At 38.4% G+C, this 22,197-nt stretch overlaps 1 protein-coding gene across 1 annotated transcript; it reads left to right on the forward strand.

Annotated features, from left to right (window-relative positions):
* Positions 1-354: 354 nt before the first annotated feature.
* mtpn (myotrophin) lies at positions 355-21,017 on the forward strand. The gene is made up of 4 exons (XM_026147448.1): positions 355-799; positions 3,923-4,036; positions 4,898-4,981; positions 19,594-21,017. Exons 1-4 carry the CDS (start codon positions 728-730, stop codon positions 19,678-19,680), a joined length of 357 nt encoding a protein of 118 aa, XP_026003233.1. The 5' UTR covers positions 355-727; the 3' UTR covers positions 19,681-21,017.
* The last annotated feature ends 1,180 nt before the right edge of the window (positions 21,018-22,197 follow it).

The following is a 22,197-nucleotide window of genomic DNA, read 5'->3' on the forward strand; positions in this document are numbered from 1 at the left end:
GCTATGGCTTAACATGACAATGTAAAAAGAATGTAATATAGTTTGCATTTGGATTTTGTAACTAGGCATATGGGTTTGTTTTCTTACATCGTTAACTGTAGTGGAGTTGAATGTTTTTGTCTGTTTATTATTTCTATTATTAAATTTTTTCAGTTAAACATTTCTGAAAAACAGTGAAACGGTGTATACTCAGATGTGAAGACAAAGTGCGAAAAAACTTAAATGCAGAACCAGATAAGGAACGAATTTCCGTTTTACTTTACATGGTAACATAGAAGCTTATTTAATTATACTTTTCTGTATATGTTTATTCAGGAACTGTAAATAATTGTTACAAATTAGGATATTCAAAAATCCTGACGAGTCATATGCGTTGCATTAAGTAACTCCTTATCGTCACAGAACAGCATAAACTTCTCCATAAATATTCTCTTCCGGGTAACGGCATCGGAAATATTTCTGGATTGCAGAAAGGCGGATACCTGTTTGCTACTTTGCCGTTTAGAACTTTTCGTGAACCATTTCCCCCCGTCACTCGTCATTGAGTCGCCATATCGAACAAAAATTATTATTCTGAGTATTTTTATTTAGCTGAAACTGTATTAGCCTCGACGAGAGTAGTAGTTTTCTAGCCTCAGCTAGCTAACTTTTAACACACTAGCAGATAAGTTGTCAAACCCCCGGCAGTACAACAAGGAAGGTGCAACACCGAACCGACAACAAAAAGATGTGCGATAAAGATCTGATTTGGACACTGAAGACCGGGGACCTGGATGAGGTCAAAGCCACACTGCAAACGGTAATTTAGCTGTTATTTGACTTGCCCACTGTTGTGCTTTTTTTGACTACAGTCAGCATAGCTAAGGTAATCAACGCTAGTTCGTAGAGCTGCTAGCGAGCTAGCGTTAGCTGGAGTTGGGCAATGTTAAGTTAGGTAATCCAGAATTGAAAAGCTGTTGGGACATTCTGGGTCTGTAACATTAACGGTAAAGTGTGCACCTTTAAACTGGCTTTAATTCGTCTTACGGGTAACGAGACGTGTTTAAAGTTAATCCATTATCACTTTCCGCTGAGAGCAACTTGTTGGTTAGCTAACCAACTATGGTATCTGTTGGTACGTAACACGGGTAACGGCTCTTGACACCAGTAACAATGTTACTGTAACTGGGTGTTTTAAGCACAGTATGTACGTTACTAGAAAACGCATATTACAGTCTTCTATAAGCGTGTTGTTAAGAGAGCTGAGGCAAATGTCTAGCTATATGCTAGCGGCTAATCGAGCAGACAGGGCCAGTGTCTAGTCAGCTTTAGTGGGCGGTGGTCTCAGCTGTAGTCTAGGAGATGGAGGCTTGGCTAACAGCAACTGCAGCGTTCGTTAATGCCAGCATGCTCTTTTTGGAGCAGCCTGATGAGAAGGTTTCTGCCTATGCTTACCACGCAGAGATGTTTCTGTAAAACAGCTACCTTAGGAAACACGCCTGCATTCGGATTTTGTAGTTGGGTAGTAGCTGGATAGTTTTACTGCCACATGATTTACACTCAGTTGTTTCCCACAAATGACTAACTGAATCTATATTTGCTTCCTCATAAAGTAGAGCTCACTAATGTGTTTAAATTGTAAAATGCTAGTTTCCAATGTAAGTTTTACAATACGTGAAACTAGTAGTAGTAGTATTTATTTATTGTCATTGTCATATACATATATATACATAAACTACATATAGTTTTTGATCAAACTCTTAAAGACTGATAATGCTCAGGATGTTGGTGACTTTTGGGAAGACAGAAGTGTTTTCTTTTTTCTTAGTGTCTTGTTCTATTTGTGTCATCAACTATTAATCACGTGTTTGTATAAATGACTGTTTACATACACTCATCGTGATCGTCATGGTAATTTGGTACTTTTAACTATTTATTTCAACTGTTCTTTTTCTAGGGTGGAATAATTTTACAGCATACAATTTTCCACACAGGGTCAAAACTATACATACCGTCTCCAAGTATGTGACATATTTTAAGATTCTCTTACATACAGCAAAAGAAGAAAAAATTAATTTATTTTTTAGGTTATCTGAGGTAACGCTATACTTGTTCAACTTGGCACCATAAAGTGCTTGCCACTGTTTCTATGTAGTCACTGATAGATTTCTTTTTTTTTTTTTTCCTTTTTTTTTCACCTTGAGTCTGTGACGTCAAGAAAAGCACAAGTTTTTAGACACAAATAACTGTCCTGTTAATAATATGTATTAATCAAAGGAGCTTGCAAAGAAAAGCGTCTGGACTTCTTTAAGTTGCTTGAAGACGTTTCACCTCTCATCCGAGAAGCTTCTTCAGTTCTAAGGTCAAATGGCGGCGAATCCCAGATTTGTCCGCCATTTGACCTTAGAACTGAAAAAGCTTCTCGGACTGATAATTTTTGCTGCCTAGTTCCCACATTACCATTATTATTATTTTATTAGTAGCCATACCGAATAACCTTCAGTGTTCCTGAAAGGGCAGCTTTAGTGACCTCTTCAAATTCCTGACAAATTGTTGTTCAGTGTTGTGCAGATCAATTACTTGAGCTGCCAGTGTAGGAGGGACTGTGTGAAGTTTTGTGTGCGTGTGTTAACTGCAGGAGGCGAAGACCGCACTTTAAGAACTGTTGATATAAACCACCACTACAAATGATTGACACGAGCTCATGATTACAGTTGGTGACTTCTGAGAAGTGAGGTTTCTTGTGTTCAGCTGTAATTGTGTCATTGACGAAACATGTAGATAAAAATAACTAACCTTTTTCTATAGTATAAATGGAGCACGTTTAATTTTATCAACCACTGAAAGTAACATTTAAACATTTTTAGAGAAGTTTGAGGTTTGATATCAATCAGCTACAGGACTTAGCAAGATGAGAGGTAAGGTCAAACATTGTGTTCAGTATGTTGAATTTGACCTACAAGGATGTTTTTGATAAGGCAGTGCTGCGGTGTGGATTCTGTTTCAGAAATATCTAGTGGTAATAGAACAGAATTTGTGTGCAACTGACCATGTTCATCTGACCCCAAGAAATGGCAGAGTAAAAAGAAATGTGGTGTTTTGTTTTTTTTCCAAAGTGTAACCTTAAGGTTTTAGGTCTACATAAAACTGGATTTATTTTATGTACAAGATTATATTGAGTCCTTTCACAACAGTTATTTCATGAAACTAAATATATATGTGACATTACTGCCATATTAATTCAATGTGTCTGCTTCGAAAAATTCATATTTGGAGATCCGTAGCAGGTTGAGTCTTCATTTTATGCTTTCATGGTAAATATTGTAGCAAATTTAATGTAGGAATTAGAGTCAGGAGATGACTATAATATTAATAATAATGTAAAAACTTGAGGTCATATGTAATCTCATACAGTTTTGATATCAATAATGCACAGTATTTCTCAATGCTGTTTGCCTAGTCTGTCCATTTTATTGCTATCTCATTAATGTTGATCTTAGTTGCCCCAGGAGAACCAACACCTGAGCCTTCATCCCCAGCTTAGGTGTTTATAATATGAAGGTCTTGTGTTACAAGATATTAATGCATCTTCTAGGGCTTCCTATACTTCTATATTCTTGATAGTATACCCATTTTTCTGAGCTGATGAATGCTTTTCTTGCTTCACTTCCCTTCGTCCTTATACAGGCAAGTAATTATTCATATACTTCTGGGGAAAAAGTCAGGACTGACAGCCCTCGCTGGGACCAATTTGTGTTTTATTATGGGTCCAAGCAGCAAAAAATGATTTAATAGATGTTACCTTCTTTTGAAGGGCTTTGATTTGTGTTTTCTTTTTTGTTTTTGTCTTGTTTTTTTAAACTAAGAGACACCATACTGGCTTGTGGCAATGCCAAGTTAGGCGATCTCATCCCTGTTAATGTGTACTTTTTCCCTTCTCTAGGCTGAGCATGTGAACCGGACCCTCGATGGTGGGAGGAAGCCGCTGCATTATGCTGCAGACTTCGGTCAGACAGATGTGGTGGAGTTCCTCATTTCTAAGGGGGCAGATATCAATGTAAGAGTTACAACTATCTCAGCTTCATTCTTTTTGCATTAATTTGCCTACTGCTCAGCACTACAGTGACCACAAAAATAACAGAGCCTGTGTCTCCTTCCTTTGACTGTCTAATGTCTGGTTAGAAACAAACCATTATTTGTGTAAACAAAAGCAACCTGGCTTTAATAAAACGGAGTTTATCATATACATTTCTACCCACTGTTCATTGGCTGTTTTTTACCAGTGAGTTGGCCAGGCCTCAGCAGGGGTTTTTTATGGGTCATAGTGGGCTTCTCATGAGACGCACATAACCACAATTGATCCGCTTGCAGTTAGGGCAGTGAGTCTGTGTTGCCTTACTTAACAGAGGTCTATGCATTTCCTGTTATGCTTAGTAAATTAAGCCCCTCTTAAAAAAAGTTCAGTAGTAGTTCAGGTAATCTTCCTTTCGTGTGAGGCTAAAACCTCTTTGAAAGCCCCAAATTTTCTATGCTAGAAAACCCCTTCTCACATTTAACCTTGATGGCCCCTTGAGGCTTGTAGTTTCAGAAGGTGTGGTAGTGGCCTGATTCAACAAAAGTCTTTTAAATTGCTTTTTACCTTGAAAGCATCATGTGTTAGTAATTTACAATGAGACATGGATGCTTTAACTCTAATGATCAGGAGTAGGAAGTCTCTAAATCTTCATTGCACAGGAAGACTCACATCAGCACGGTGCATCTCACCCTCTGAAAATTGGTATCTGCAAATCAAAAGACTTTTTTTTTCTTTTTAAAACAAGAGTTTAAAAGTGTAACAATATACAATCTTTGCTTTCCCTCCAAAGACCAAAAGTCTTCTTCTTCTCACTCATTCCTCTCTCATCCTCTTCTTCCACAGGCTCCAGACAAACATGGGTTTACTCCACTGATGACTGCCTGTTTTGAGGGTCATCTCTCATGTGTCAAGCTCCTGTTAGAAAAGGTTGGTGCCCTGATTGCGTTCATGTATGCGTATGTAAGCATCTGCACAAAGGAGTGCACTGGTGTCTTTCACCCACTAGTGCATGCTGATGTATCAGTGGTTCCATGTGAGCCATGAGTGCTGATGAGGTAACTCATTGGACAAAAAGCCCTTTAACACATTTCTATGGAGGCTGTGCTGGAATGTTCATAGAGCATCGCAGACTGTCGCTGCTGTGCACTTGCTTTTTTGTTGTTTGTTTCTTTCATTCATAGGAGCACTGCCGTTGGCTTCATCTAAGTCTCTGCTCCATCCCTCCACATTAGCCTCCCTAAGGTGTTTAGCTCTGGAAGTACCTTAAATGCTACTTGGGTCCAAAAAAATACATGCTGCTATGTACAGATCTAGTCACAGCTGTGAGGAGAGGCACAGAACAGAGTCAGGCACAGCTGGCATTGGCTGTAACACTACAACATAATAACAGGAATACTATAATAAATGTCCAATCTATCCAGCGTCATCTGGCCTTAGAATACACATTTCTGCAGTTCCTTCACAGTTAGACAGACTCATTTGTAAGTGGTGAGCTTTCTTTTACAAAGTCAGTGTTTCTTCTTGCATGTCTTACCTGAATGTTAGACTCAAAAGTGTATGCACTCCTGGCATAATGACACATCTTCTACCCATCAGGACAGCTGTAGCTACTGTTTCACTACTGACCAAATGAGCCCGACTGCAGTTGAATTGATGGCCCTGTGGAGGATGAATGTCACACATTCATTTTAACACACACATATCTTTTTCTGTGTACCCCTCCACTAGGGGTGGGCGATAGAAACGATATAAATTTGGCCAACGATAGAGATTTTGACTATACCGCTCTATCGCGATAGCGCATGTTGATGATGTCATCAAGCTGCGCCTGTTTTGGTTTAAAGCATCGCAGCGGCTAAAACCATTATCACCTGCAAATTATGCCAGGCGACAGTCATAGCAAAGAGATGAGGCACTTTTGAAATATGGGGAAAGCCAAAAACTGCGCTTCCTTCACTTCCGTAACATTGATTCATTAATGTTGAATTCTCTCGTAGCTTTTCTATTCCCATGTTGTTGCAGTATATTAATAACTCACCTCATATTGTGGATGAATAGTCTTAGTTGTTCTCCTGACTGACGTTTGCCCCATGTATAGCATCCTGCTATACGATTGCATTTGTCCCTGACCACCCGAATCCCTCACGTTAACTTTTAATGAGTGGAAAAAAAGTTGGTGTTCATCCTTCAGCTTCACTGTGCTAATGTTATGCTAACATAGCTGTGTCGCTAGCAATCACGTAGCACAACATTATATACCAGGTAGTCCAACTTCAGTAACCCTACAAACGCCACTGCTGTTTAGTTTTCTGTCTTCATTTATTTTGGAAGTGGTAGCAGAGCTGTATGTTTTATTTAGTTTCAAAAATCTCTCAGTCAGAACATGGTATGTCATGTTTAGGTGGAAACTAGGGAGCTAACTTCCTTTCTAACTTTTAACTCCATTAAATTTAATAAATTAAATGGATGTTAAACTTAATTGTTACACCTGCTAAAGCAGCAACGCTGATGATTTTATTAAAGATTAAGGAATTTAGACAGTTTTTAACTCTTAGTGTTCGTTTGACTTTGGGACCTGAAGGGGGAGTTTTGGACCCAGATTACTCCGCAAAGCTCCTCACTACGGCAGCCGTAATGCTCTGACAATCCATCAAGCAGTGCGGTTTACCAAAGTTGTACTAAGATATTTTTTAACAGATTTCTGCACGCCAAAATCGGTTCGAGGTCAGTAAGCACAACCAGAATTCATACTGTCGTGAAATCAATCAATGTAGAGCAGTGTCACAAACCACGGAGGCCCCAGAAAAGTGCAATCAAACGATGAGTTTATTAACAGCCCGGAGAAAACATCAACATATGTCTTCTAACCAAAATACATGTTGTGGATACTTATAAAGCAGTGGGGTACACGCCCCCCCATGGCGTCAATGACAGATTAAAATAGGTTCCAGACATTAGTCACAGTTAATCGTACATCTTTAATAGCTATAATCAGACATAGAACTTCTCTTTTCTATAACACCTTCCATACAAGGTAATAAACTTCAAGCCCTCGGGGTCTCTGAGGCTAATTATTGACTCTGGTCGTCTGTTACCAAGTAGAATAAAATATAGTAAGACACCAAATGAGTTGAGGCCTCAGGCCGGACACATTCCTAGATTATATGTATTATATGTACTGTAAGCATGCATTGCAGTTATCCTTCTATGTTCTAGTTTCCCTCAGCATGTATCACCTGGACAGTCATGCCAGTGAAGCTTAAGACCCTTAATGAACTGAACATCAACTCAAAATAAGCACAGATATGCAATGTGTATAAAATACTTCTAACCGTACTTGTAATAAAAGTTAACATAATGGAAGGATCCTCAAATGGACATCTTCAATAAACAACTGTAATGCAGTATCAATACTGTGAGAAATATTATTAGATGAAATAATGCTGTAAAGAATGTTATTAATGCAATTATAATGATGCAGATTATATGGCAGCAATAAAATAATTTCTGTATCTCCACAATACATAAGGCACACTCTCGATTTTTGAGAAAATTAAAGGATTTTAAGTGTGCTTTATAGTGTGGAAAATACGTTATACAGAAGAAAAGAATATCGCGATATATATCGTTACCGCACATGCTTCAAATTATATCGTGATATGAACTTTAGGCCATATCGCCCAGCCCTACCCTCCACCTTATAACACTCGTGATGTTTTAAAGAAGCAGGCAGGTATATAGTTGACTGGGTCCTCTATCTCGGTACATGTTTATTATTAAATTTAAGTGGGGAAAAAAAAGCTTATTTGAACAATGATGCAAAGAACATGGATGTTTCAGTCGGACAGCTTAGCTTTGTAAATGTGCTTCAAACAAATGTGTCATTTTCCAAATTTCAAGCCAAACTATAAAAATTGACAAAAGTACACCACCACTGATTGAGTGGAGTTTACATTGTGGAAGACTGCATCATGTCATGAAAAAGCATCATTCAAAGGCTGCTCCAGACTGTTATGTGTATATGGGAAGAATTCAGAGAGAGAGTGAGAATCAGGGGCCTGAGGGTGAGTGAGCAGCTGTCTGTTTCCAGCCAGGCTTAATGAGGCAGGGTAAATGAAAGCTCCTCTACACAGTTGTTTCACAGTAGCATCAAGTAATGGGAAGTGGGGAGGGGTCACACTACAGAATGGGGAAGTCACTTTTTGCAGTCTTTACAATCTCATTGCCAGCAGCCAGACAGACTTTTTAATAGGTTCACAGGTTGAATGGGACTTTGAAGAAGGCATTTTAAAAGAGGAAACCATAATCTGTATATGGGGAAACAACAGTGTTTGGTTAGAGAGGCATGGTTGTGGTATGCTCCACCAACTGATTTCAGTTAATCAGCTGTATTAGTCCTGCATTTTTGGCAGCGCAGCTGCAAACTCTGTCCTGCCTATCAACAAAGGCACCAGAATCTTGTAACTAGTCAGCCAAGAGCGGAAAACTGTTGTCAGCTGGCAATCAGCACTAAGATAAACTGAAGGAAATAACGGACAGGAAAAAGAAACTATATACAGCAAGTCATTTGCTATAAAAGTTGCTAGCATGTCAGCACGCATTTGACATTGCATGTTTCTGACTTAAGTATACATTTGACTCAGAGCTTTTTATTCCTACCATAGACCATATTTATATCCAATGAGCTATTATTTAAGCATTGAAAGATGACACGTTATAGAATGATTTCTTTGCTGAAACTAAGCGGTGTACTTCAAGTTAAGATCTGAGCTGTCACTAGATGATGCATTTAATGTCCCTAAGAGTGTTAATATCACACAGTCACATTTCACTTTCACATTACAATGAGAAATTTGGGTTTTAAAAGCTCATTTTGTCTCTTTAAAAAAAAGACTTCATTATTGGCATTTATTTTCCTTAATTTCTTCTGCTGCCAGTCACAGAACATCCTTCTGAGAGTCAGAAGCTCTTCTGCATTTAAAATAGGCAGCTGTATCATGTAGTGCCTCATCTTTGTAAATCAAAGACCTTTGGGTAAGTTTTGTTTTAGAGAGGGATGAAAGCACAGCAACTTAAGAAAAAGTGTGTGAGTGATTTATTACACAAGTAAAATGAGTTTTGTTATGACAAGGACTATGACGAGGAAATATGAATAATTTTACATTGATTGTCTTGTTTTCATAGTCATTGTAGATCACAATTGTAAATTTAAACTGAAGTCTCATGAATTATCCAGCTACTGGTAGACTTTCAAAAAGCTAGTATCATATCGGACAAGACAGGTGGTCCTAATTCATCACAGTTCTTGATTTTATAATAATTCCAACTAAGTACCATCAATAATTAACACTAGATGCTAATAGTTGCCACAGGGAGCAGGTCTCAGTATATCCATATGAAAGCTTTGAAAACTTCCCATGTATCCCAACATGAGATTAATAGATATTTCAGAGCTACACCAATGATAGTGCTAGTGTAAATCCACTCTGTCTGGCAGCACCTGTAGCTGTGCACAGCTGCCACATTACACTGGATAAAAGGAGCCCACTGAGAATACTGAATTGTGACTGTTGGACTGTCAGACATTCTTGTGTTGGCAGATTAAAAATGGCGTGGTTCCCTTGTGCATCATGGAAGCTGACCCCTGCCCCCAACTGTGTGCCGTGTTGTTGTTGTTAATGAATTATGAAAGGCCATTATTACCCCAAAGGTGACCCAGCTGTAAGATCCTGGCCAAGAGTGCTGACTACAGCCTGCAAAGACCAGCCAGTAAATTTTAGGTCAGCAATAAAAGGGCATACACACACATTTTTCTTTTAATGGGAACTTGCTATTGTCTAGGAAGAAGTACAGTACTGTTTGAAGTCAGTACCTGTTGTTTTTGTGTCTTTTACATCCCTAAAGATTTCCTCCTTTTTTCTCTCTGCCCTTTATGCAAAGAATGGATGGAACATTTATCCTAACTATATAGATAATATATATACACACTCTAGTATAAAACATCTTTCACTTGTCACTGAAGTGTTTTTGTTTTTTGAGGGGGGTAAAAGTGCACACTTGCGGTCTTTATTGCTTCATATTTTGAGATTACCATAAACTTATAAAAGGATTTTATTAGAGGTGGGAATCACCAAACATCCCACGATACGATATTATCACAATACTTAACACACGATACGATATTATTGCAATTTTTTTAAATATTTTGCGATATTCAGATTCTGTACATAAAGGTAAACTTTATCAATATTCATTTTATCTAATATCAAAGTCTCACACTCAGTCTTTCTCTCATTTCAGTCAGTTTTATTGTTGACAAACTGAACGGTTTGTATTACAGTCTAGTCCAACTTAACTGAATGCAACCATCTGGTACAATTATAGCTATTCTGAACTATGCAATTTATGAAAACTATGCAGCCCCTTCAGCAACTGAAGAATTTGAAAGTAAATTAAAACAAAATATAATTTTACATTAAATAAAAAAGTTTTAAACTTAATTAAAATAAAACATGTCTTAAATTAAAATAAGTAAACTGTCATGTTTATTGCTGCCAAAAAAAAGTTAAACACATTTGGACAATGAAGGAATGTCAGGATTCTTGCTCAGAAAAAGGATCAACATGCTCTGAAGTCAGAGCACAAAAACCTTTTTTGTAACAAAATATCGATTTCTGCTGTCCCTGTATCGATACATTATTAGCAAACAAAATATCACGATACTACACAGTATCGATTTTTTTTCCCCCACCTCTAGATTTTATTTCCCACCCCCCACCGTATCTCATCCAGAGCCTTTCTGGCACATCCTGTTGTAATACATGTATTGATCTTATCCTTATCGCTGGGTGTTAAAAATTTGCCCTTTTAACTGCTCAGTAATGTTTGATTGCGGACAGCAGGTCAATAGTCTGAAAATCTTGTGCTTCAAATAGGTTTTGAGTGAGGCTTTGGCTCAATATTTGAAGACTTATGCATTCCATTCACAACAGTCATAATGAAAACTTAATGGACATTTTGGCATGTTGGTGGCATTATATTACTGACCCACTGCTGCTTTGTGTAGCTGTATAATCCAGGGTGATGATGTATCTTATTTTGACTGGAGACACGCTGGGAGTCTATTCTTGTTCATTAGTCTGTGTCTCAATTGGCCATCAACGTCTTTGACTGGCTAGTGTTTGGACAGTGAGGTGATCATGTGGGGTCATTATTCAAGTTGAGTAAAGCTCATTACTCTAAGTGGTGTCAGGAGCGTGCCAGTGAGCTGCTTGGCCGTTGGGGTAGCGTGGTGTATCCTGAAAGGCAAAAAAAGGAAGACTGTGCCAGCACTATTACTGGAACTCGACCATAAATACGGATTTGAAGCATTATCTCTGGCATGGCTCCAGTATACACTTTTTGACAGTATGTTTGGTGACGAGAAGGTAATGATTATGAGAATGGTAGAACCTAAAATATAGTGGTACAAATTATGCAGTTGTGTTTATTATATAGAAGTAGGGCTGTGCGATATGACCAAAATCTCATATCCCGATATAAGAATTCTATCGTCCCGATAACGATATAAATCACAAAAATTTAACATTTTCTGTAAATTCTGTGAATCTCGGGCAACTCGTCTTGCGGGAAGTGTTTCCGGCTGCGTGTCATGTAGCTGGAGTCGAGTGTTTTAACTGATGCATGAAACTATACATTTTTAGTAGGGGTGCAACGATACTCGTATCAATATTGAACCGTTCGATACAGTGCTTTCGGTTCGGTACGCATATGTATCGAACAATACAAAATTTTTAATTTATTTTATCAATTTTCCTTCTGACGATGCTGTCTGTGTTGAGAGCTCAGTGGATCTGCGCTCGACAGTGCAGCCTAGGCGGAGTAATCGATCACAGATCCACTGAGTGCGGCACAAGCTAGCGAGACAGAAGTTAAGCTCTCCTTGCAACATGGCAAATTGAACCTCCCCCACCCTCATTCAGATGTGGCCTTTGGAACTATTTTGGTTTTCATGTGAGGTATGACCCTGAAGGTAACCGCGTCATGGACAAAAGTAAAACAGTATGTCAGATGTGCCACGCAATGCTCAATTACATGGGTGGGAACTACTGCGTTAGCGCAGTTAGCTCGTTAACACGTTGACGCCGTCCAGCCCCACGCACGGGGCAATCCGCGGTAGCTCGTTAACGAAGATTTGCCGTGTTGTGGCGTTAACGTCATTCCAGATTAACGCTGACAGCACTAGTGGGAACACAACTAGAGATGGCACGATACCACTTTTTTATGTCCGATACCGATACCGATATCATAAATTTGGATATCTGCCGATACCGATATGAATCCGATATAGTGTTTTTTAATCAACAAAACTGTTTTTTAAATATCTTGCTGCATTTTGTATAAGTTCATACTCAAGTTTAAAACAACAACTACACTAAAACTATTCTGTTATACCTGTATGCAAAAAAAAATATTTCATAGTTCAGCAATACTGATCAATCTAATAAACTTAAACCTACACCATCCTCCCTATTCTGGTATTTTAAAGAGTACTTAGCATATATATTAAGCAACCTAACTAATAGAGTTCCAACTCCCAGCAACAATAAAAATAAATAAATAAAAAATAGGGAACCACCCCTCACGCTCCACCTCATGATGCTTAATCGACGTAATCAACCTTAATTTGATGCAGTGTGAAAAAAAAAATGCACAGAAATCAATTATTTTTCAAGAAATATTAAATAGATTCAACATCTTTCTTCAACAAAATTGCAGACTGCACAGATGGTACCTTCCCAAAGGAAAAAGTACTATAGCTTACTAGAGTATATATATTAGACTTAATAGTTACTATATACAGTAATTGACTTCTATTCATTTTACATCAAATTAAAACTTTGGGTGTCAGATAATTATTTATTAAAAGCTAGACATTTTAAATGAGAATAAGAAAGAAAAGTATGTCTTTGTGCCCCCTTTTCCCTGTTAATGCCCTATCGGCCCCCCTGGCTAAACTTTGCTAGATCCGCCCCTGCACAGTTACCAGCGTCAGCTACGTAGAAAAAGATCCTCGAGTAGAAAGTAATATTAAATAAATTCTAACAACAGCTGATCAAGCTTAAACGTGCTGCTGTTGTTCAGCCGCTGGTTTCCTCTTTCTGGTGCAAAGTGGGCCAAAAGCAAACTAGAGTCACGGACTCACGACAGAAAAGCCGATCAGCTGATCGTTAAGCAGTTTCATGATTGAAGTAGCAGCAAGAAGAGGCAGTCGTTTGTTAAGCTTAACGCAGGAATGCTTTACAAACATTCAGAGATGGACTTTTACACACTTGCTTTACTTCTCTCGGGATAACTTTATCGGAGATGAAATGCCGGGTTCCTAGCGAAGCTCCACATGCTATCCAGACCACCGACAGGTCCCGCATGCCACAGCCGCTCTATCACGTGATGCATACTGCTCCAACGTGCTAACGTTCTGAGGTGAGTTACGGGGTGTTGCAAGTTTTGTGAGGTGCTTTCGTGATATTTAATGGATCGGATTACATTTTTTATTTTTCTCCGATATCCAATCCAGTAATTTAGGTCAGTATCGGACCGATACGATACGTAATATCGGATCGGTCCATCTCTAAACACAACGAATATGACTGCACATTTACGCTGACATCATCCTCGTGCAAAGATAAGTGGAAGCAGACAAAAACAACAAGCAGGCATGCTACAAACTTTACCCGAGTCATTTAGACAGCTGTTAGCACATGATTCTCCTCATGGGGACCTGATATGTTTAATATGCTGCTGAGAATATAGCCCAGAAGAAGTGCTTTTGAGTTAAAATATATATTTATAATTTTAATAAATGACAAATTAAAAAGGCATGAACATTTTTTTGTATCGAAAAAATATCGAACCGTGACACCAAAGTATCGAACCGAACCGTGAATTTTGTGTATCGTTGCACCCCTAATTTTTAGATATAAGTTGTAAAGGCCGCCGTTTTCTTTGAGTATTTATTACACGGCGTGCTGCGGGGAAAAGCCTGTTCTAACGTTTGAGTCTAAGGTTTATTTTTTAGCACCTGGTAGCTCCTTTTTTAATTCTCATCCGTAAATAATCTTCTCTTTCACGTGATTCCGTTTATTTTGAAAAGTCTCAACAGGATCTTGAGCTTTATTGTGAAAGGTTTATGTGGTACATAAACAAGCGGACACGCGATGGTTTTACCGTCGTTATTGCTAAACACAACGCATAAAAACAGGTGCTTGTCCGTCCGTAGTGTGGTTATATAAAATATAAGAGAAATAGAGAACTTTAAGAAATTAATATAGCCACTACAGTGACCATCAGAACAATGAAAAAAGATTGCCACAAAGAGTTTATTTTGCGACACCACGAAACAATAGCGTAAAATGAAACGATAGACGTTTTTATTTCATCATCCGATATATATCGTTATATCGAACAGCCCTATATAGAAGGCTTATTTGTCGCCATGAAGGCAGTGATTATTACTAAAGTCAACATGTAATGCTTTTTTTTTTTGCAATTTTGATGAGGTCTGTAGTAGGGCTGGGCGATATATCGAGTTTTTAAAAAAATATCGATATATTTTCATACGAGATATAAGATGTGACAACATCGTTTATATCGATATAGTCTATGTTACGTTATAATTATATTTGTGGAGCCGCAAGTTTGCCTCTCTTTCGTCCATTTTTGTCTCTACGCTGCGTTACTGGGCCTCGCCTCTCCTTCACTGAGCACAACTCCCCCCTCCCCCATAGCTTCACCTGCAGGCAACGACAAGATGAACACTGCAAATCTCTGTTAATGAGTTACCACAAGTTAGCATTACGGCTACCGTAATGGAGCCTCGCGGAGTAATACGTACTGTGCTTCAACGTAATATTACCGTAGTGTGTGTGTGTGTGTGTGTGTGTGTGTGTGTGTGTGTGTGTGTGTGTGTGTGTGTGTGTATAAGGATCATAAATGGCACCTGTTAAGAGACACGGTTACAAAGAGGATTTCAAACTCCAGGCTGTCAGTCATGCAGTAGAAGTTGGGAACAGAGCAGCTGTGAAATCTGTCTGTCTTTGTTATTATGCTCAGCGTCTTTTAGTTTACATTTTGACTGCACAATTGTGAGCTTTTTGTTATGCACAAAAACAACATTGTGTTCTTTTATTTATGGAGCATTATTATTTAATAAATGCTGATAATTTATTTTTGAGTAATTTCTTCATGTACATCTATGTTGTATGTTAATAAAAGTGCCTAATTGACATCTGGGACACAGCTTTGACTAAACTCTCTTTTTGTTCTTACCTTATGGCTTTAAAAAAACAAAACATCGAGATATATATCATATATCGCCATCCAGCTAAAAAATATCGAGATATGAATTTTGGGTCATATCGCCCAGCTCTAGTCTGTAGGGTTGATTAAGTTTGGACTGAACCGACGACTAATGTCCTCTCCAGAGCTGGAGAAAAGGGAAGGGATAAAGAGAATCATCTCCATTCCTCTCCTCTTTTCCCAATAGTAAGACTGGGCAATATATCTTGTTTTTTAAAAAGATTGATAGATTTTTATACGAGAGATAAGATGTGACAATATCGTTTATGTCGATATAGTCTAGGTTTGCCTCTCTTTGGTCCACTTTTGTCTCTACGCAACGTTACTCTGTCCCGCCTCTCTCCTTCACTGAAAACAACTCCCCCCTCCCCATCGCTTCACCTGCAGCCAGCATCAAGATGCTGATAATTTATTCCTGAGTTGTTTTTTTTTTTTTTTTTTTTTTTAATGTACATCTACACTGTATGTTAATAAAAGTGCCTGTGTGACATCTGCGACACATGGCTTTGACTAAGAACTCCCTTTTTGTTCTTACTTTATTGGTTTAAAAAATATCAAGGTATATATCGTATATCGCCATCCAGCTAAACAATATCAAAATATGAAGTTTGGGCCATATCGCTCTACCCAGTAGCACATCAGAGTAGGGCTGCCACGATTTGTCGACTAGTCACGATTACGTCGACTATCAAAATCGTCGACGACTGATTTAATAGTCGACGTGTCGTTTGAAGCTTTGTAAGATCGCAAAAGACGCAGGAATAATAGCAGGATTTAAGAGTGTAATAACGGACTGAAACAGAAGATGGCAGCACAGCATGTACAAGGATGCCAGCTGCCGTTAAACCCCGAAGAAGAAGAAGCAGCTGTGTCCCAGAATTCATAGCGCGGCCCAGCTTAGTTTCCAACAATGGCGGTAGCTAGTTAGTTTTAATATTACTCTTATTATTCTTTCTGGGTCACAAAATAAACGTTTAACATATTTTCAGGCGAGAATGTATCTGTGTAAACCTCAAATATCTGCTCAGTTTATCAGGACACCACATATTTTCAAAAGCGCTCCGACGTTTTCGGAGACGTCTGTTACCCACTAGCTCGATAGCTAGCCGGGGGCTAGGTCACTAGCGCCGTGAGAACACCGGACTCCCGGCAAATTGTTTTCAAACCCACCGCCGTCTTTCGCGACTCAGGTTAAATATATATGAGTCACTTAGATAAATTAAAAATGTTATTGTTTGGCTTTTTTTTAGTATTTTATTTGTTCCTGAGTAAATCGGTTTGGCTGAGATTAAAGTTATAGTTTTTACACAGCTGAATAAACGTCAAGCAGACAGCTGATTATCAGAAGTGTGAGATGCTAGAGAATATACTCCGGTGTCCTGTTATATTTTAGATAGCAAGGAGTTTATTAAACTTTACCGAAACAAACTATCATCTTGTCTTTATTTTTAGTTAGCACCTTAAAAGCTTAAAGCTGTAAGCTAATGATAGTTATATAAGAGCAGATGCTGCTGGTGCAATAAGCTGTAGTTTTACGTCCAGTGGATGATGATCTGATTAGTCGACTAATCGCATAAATAATCGGTGACTAGTCGACTATCAAAATAATCGTTTGTGGCAGCCCTACATCAGAGTAAGAGATTATGGTAATTGGTTATCAGGTACCTGGTATGCATGAATCTGCATTTTTAGGGAAAGTTAAGTGACAGAAGAACAAAAATTGTTTAACTTGTTAGAAGGAGTAGACTTTGAAACTGAGATAAATGAAAAAAGATTAAAACATTATTATCAGGAAAAAAAAATTTGTTTTTTGCCTGGCAAGCTGCCCTGTCTCTGACAAGATGAATTACACTGAAGAAACCCTTTGTTTATTTGCAGGTAAGGTAGGGGAGGGAAGTATTTTTATTTATTTATTTATTTAGAAATTGAAAGATCTGCCTACCAAAGCCATCGTTTTGTTTTTGTTTTATTTTGGGGGTTTTTAACACTGCAGGATTTGATTAAAGACTCAATTTCACACAACTTCACTTAAAAAAAAAAACGTTTGTCATTGTTTATTTTGTAGTTGATAATGTACAGCTTTTGTGTGAGATCAATTCTTCATTATACAATGAAGACTGGCCCCACTTAAAAAAAAATTTCTGCACAGACAACCAAATCAGTTATCATTTTGTTAATTAGTGAGCTTTATAGAAGCTGGTTGTCAGATTTTATTCCCCTTGAAAAGAGCTGTTCCACTGTTTCTCCTTGCATCCATGTTTTATGTCCCAGCTAAGACACGTTAGCTGTCAACCATCATCATTTTTAACAGACATGGGAGTGATGTGAATTTTATTATGTAATCCTTTGCAAGAATGCTTAAAAAAAAGACAATTTCATAAATTTAACTTAGTATCTCTAACAGGCATGTTTGATACCATCAGAATAATCAGATAAAATGTATAAAATTCACATTGAAAAAGTGAGAGAACAGGTCTCACTAGTCTTCATACCGCAAGTGTTGCATAACAGAGCTCTAACATGTTTAACTAGAGTGTTGACAGGAGCATTATGCCAAGAAATGTGAAGTATGTTCTGATAGGGGGGGTGCTATCTCTCATTTTGTCTTCCATTTCCTTACCAATTAGAGCTGTAGATGTGACAGGTTACCAACTCAACCCTGGTAAATCCCTCTCCTCGCTTTATGCTCTGTTGCTCTTGTGGCATGGAATTTGCTCCCAGATAACCATCCTCCTGCTACCGGGTACTCGAACTGGGGCACATTGTTTTTGATGCCCTGCTTCTCTACGCAACAATAGCCTCTCTCTGCCTTGGTTCTGTAAGCTCTTTTGCTAAGAGGCTAAACTTGGCAAGCTAAACAAAGGGACGCGTTTCCACTGCAAGGCCTTCCACTCCTACTTTGCCATTAAATCTGTTGTCACTACAAATGCATTAAAACATGTGGCCTGTTTCTTTCTCTCTCTCTTTGTTTTTGTGTTTGTGTGTGTGTCTGTGTTTTTTGTCCATACTAATCTAAATGGCTATTTCTTCTCCCATCTCCTTCACATTGATTCTGTTATCCCTCAAAGCTTGAATGGATTTGTGTCTCAGTGTGTGTGACTTCAGCCCCTCTTAGTCATGGACTCCTTTCCATTGATCTGATAGCCTCTGAATGTGGCAGCTTTATGTCTGAATGACCACCCTCACTTTTCTGTAAAGATCTTTTATGCCACAGCCTTTCTGCGTCCCTAAAGCAGTCAACCAAGGGAAAGTCTTGTCCTTGTTGTGTTCATGATTGTCCTACATACCTTTCCTGTGTCCCTGAGTATGCAAGGGTTTGGCTGATGTAAAATTCATAATCGGACCATGAATGCAAGGCTTTGTTTGGACGTCGGCATGCCTGCCAGTTTGTGCTGGTTCTGCACTATAATTGAACCAAATATACATGCCTCTTCCGGGTGGACTCCCTGCAGCTTAAAGAAAAGTATAACAATAACTACACAGCCACAGTGTCAGAGTCAGCATACACATATTATCACAGCTCAAATGAGTAAGGGGCTAGTCTAAAGTAAGTCTTGTCTCTCTTCCTTTGGCAACTACCGTAACTTTTGTCTATGAGTTTTTCACTCATCTTTCTCAAAAAGTGAAAGATGCATTTGTACACCAGAACAATTGAACCTGTGAGATACTTTATAACTAACATGGCCTCTTTCCAGTTGAATCTTATCAACTGATTCCTGATGTTAATGATTTTGTTCATTAGGGATGTGTATGCACCCCCCCCAGACTGAGCTTTTCCCATTTCTGGAACAAACCTCTTCTGATTTCGCTTTAGCTTGGCTTCCAAATGCATCTACTCAAGGCTCAGTGCTTGCCCAACAGTTTTGTTTTTGAGTACACAGTTCAGCTCTGAAAACTAAATCACAGCTGGTGCAATTTGGGTCCAAAAACTATGCTTCGATTTTAATCCCTTGTTTTGGTTTCCTTAATCTTCCCAGTTCTTCAGATGTGGGTAAAACGAATAAGAAGTGTGTATGAAGGAGTTTGGGTCTGACTAGTTCTGTACGGCTCTTAAGTAGCCACGCAAGCTTTGGACATTGCTCACGGCGGCGTTATCAATGCACTATTTGACTGTCACGTTTGAGCAGATGTCACTAAAGTTTGAGGCACCAAGTAAACATTGTGTCCCCTCTCCTCCACAGGGAGCTGACAAAGACCAAAAATCACCAGACGGCATGACTGCCCTTGAAGCTGCTGCTACTGAGCCCATAAAAGCTCTGCTCAAGTAAGACACCACAGTGTGGGAGGTGGCTGGGCAGCTGTATGAACGGGCACTCAAATGGATGCAGTGATCTCCTGAGAGAAGATGGACTTGCCCCTTTGACCCTGATCAACCTCTGTCTCAACAATGCTTTTGTCTGTTTGTTGGAGGTTCATTTTGTCTGTCTGGTGGTCTTCCTTACATTGTAATTTCTCTTTTCCCCAGGTTTTTGGGATAGGATTTTTTTTCCCCTTAGTCCTCTGTTTTTAGCCATTTAACAGAAGGACTTGTCAGTTATGTCTCCCTTAGGGACCAAACACTTGGGGAGTGCTCTTGAACCTGGATCTTAACACTGCTCAGATTAGTAACAGACTCTATAACACAAACACAAAGCTTTCATATACGAGTAAATGCACATCTTTTTCTTTTTTTTTCTTTTTTTTTTTTTGCAGTTGTGTTGTAAAAAAAATACTGAAAAAATTGTAATGGATCAGTAGTGTGTTAATATTTTTACAACTTCACAGTTTAAGTATTTTATGGCCAGGGTTTCTCATGAACATTACTTGCACTGCACTATACTTGATAAGACTAAAAAGATTAAGTTTAATTATGTTAACATTTCATTATGTGTGGCCTCTTCCTGTACTTTAATTTTTTTTATAGATAGATCAAATTGTCCCTCAAATCTAAGCTTAATATTTTAGAGATGTTGGCTGAGGGAGCTGCAGAGGTCAGATTTTTCTTTTCTACTTGGTGATGTATCACTTACATATCAAATGGTGTTTTTTCCACAAATTTTACATCATTAAGGTATTCTCTATTCTTTGACCAATCACCATGCTGGCTAACTAGAATGACTTGAATGTTGCAATTTTCAAACGTGTTACTCAATCCCTTTTGAAGCAATGTTAACAGCACATAATAGGATTAGATATTTTAGAACTTTCTTCATTTTGCCGCCCCTGGGTGAGAGTTCAGAGCAAAAACTCCCTTTCCCTTTTTTTTTTTTTCTTTTCTTGCAGCTTCTCTGAGTATTTTGTAACTAATGGGCTCTAGGGGTTGTAAGTGATGGGTTAATGGGAGTCAGATTTGAAAGTTGTTGGTAGGGTTTTTTTTTTTTTTTAGGTTTTTTTTTTTTTTTTTTTTTATTCCCCTTGCCTTGTTCGTTTTTTCAGTTCAAAGCCCTGCCTGTTTTGCTGCATGTCAAAACTGCCTCTGCTTTTATGCTATGAAATGGTCACTGTCCTCTTGGTTGCTTTCAAACAAATTACAACAATGCAATAGACAAAAAAAAGAATGCTCTTGCTGACTTTGTTGTGACAAAAGTCTGTAAAAACAAATAAAAATATAAAAAAACACATCTGTCATCAGTATCCATTTTCCTTGTAAACTAGAGAGGGAAAGGGCGAAGGACTGTCAAAAAGATGTTTAAGATTAATGATGGGTCAGCTGTGAGAATGCTTTCTTTATTATCTAAAGCAGAAGCACATTTTCTGTGGCAAAACGCATTCCCTTAAATTTGTCACATTTCTGTTGTGCACTGTGGTGACCTTTAAGTTGGATTAGATGAGGGCATTACTGTGATTTTTATGCTGAATTCACTCAAGATGGGATTTGCTGACACCACAGTGCTGCTTGTAACAAAATCTTGTTGAGGTGTTGACTTCAGCAGAATGTTTTACCAAGAGGGATGCTCTTCACAGACTTGTTGATACCAAAACCACATTTATATGTGTGATGCAGCCATCAACACCTCAGCAAACATCAAAGTGATACGGTTCTATATTGGTGTTTTTAGGATTTGAAAGTTAGTATTACATTAAATGCATTATCTTGGGACTTGCAGAAACTTAACGTAATTTACTGATTTGTGCAATCAGCACAAAGAGCTTTCACAGTATAATGCCAAGTAATCAAACAGTCATTGATTGTCCTGGTAAAACTACCTTACCTTAAATATTACCTGCTGCATGTGTTAAAATCCTTGTGGCAGTAGAGTCAGCGCTACACAAGTAATGGCTGTAATAGAGTACAAGCACAGTAAACAGGATGAACTCTAGTTGCACTCATTTCTCTAACTTGTGATAATTGGTTAATAGAATGAATGAAGATCTGTAAACAAAGTGGGATAATTGGAAAATGAGCTAAAAATTTGAAACTAGTGTGCCTCTCCTTAATAGCTAATGTTAGAGTGCTCATCATCTTAGGCAGCTACACTATATTGTGAAATTATTTATTCACTCACCCAAATCATTGAATTCAGGTATTCCAATCACTTCCATGGTCACAGGTGTATAAAATCAAGCACCTTTGTGAAAGAGTCGATCGCTCTCATAGCCTGAATGCCAGTGTGGTACCATGATCGTATGCTACAGCTGCAACAACTCCAGTCATGAAATTTTCTCACTACTAAGTATTCTGCAGTAAACTGTTAGTGGTATTTTGACAAACTGGAAGTGACTGGGAATGACAGCAAGTCAGCTAAGAAGTGGTTGGCCATGTAAAATAACAGTGGGATCAGTGAATGCTGAAGTGTATAGTGCAC

The sequence above is a fragment of the Astatotilapia calliptera genome, chromosome 17 (genome assembly GCF_900246225.1).
Source record: "Astatotilapia calliptera chromosome 17, fAstCal1.2, whole genome shotgun sequence".
Lineage (NCBI taxonomy): Eukaryota > Metazoa > Chordata > Actinopteri > Cichliformes > Cichlidae > Astatotilapia > Astatotilapia calliptera.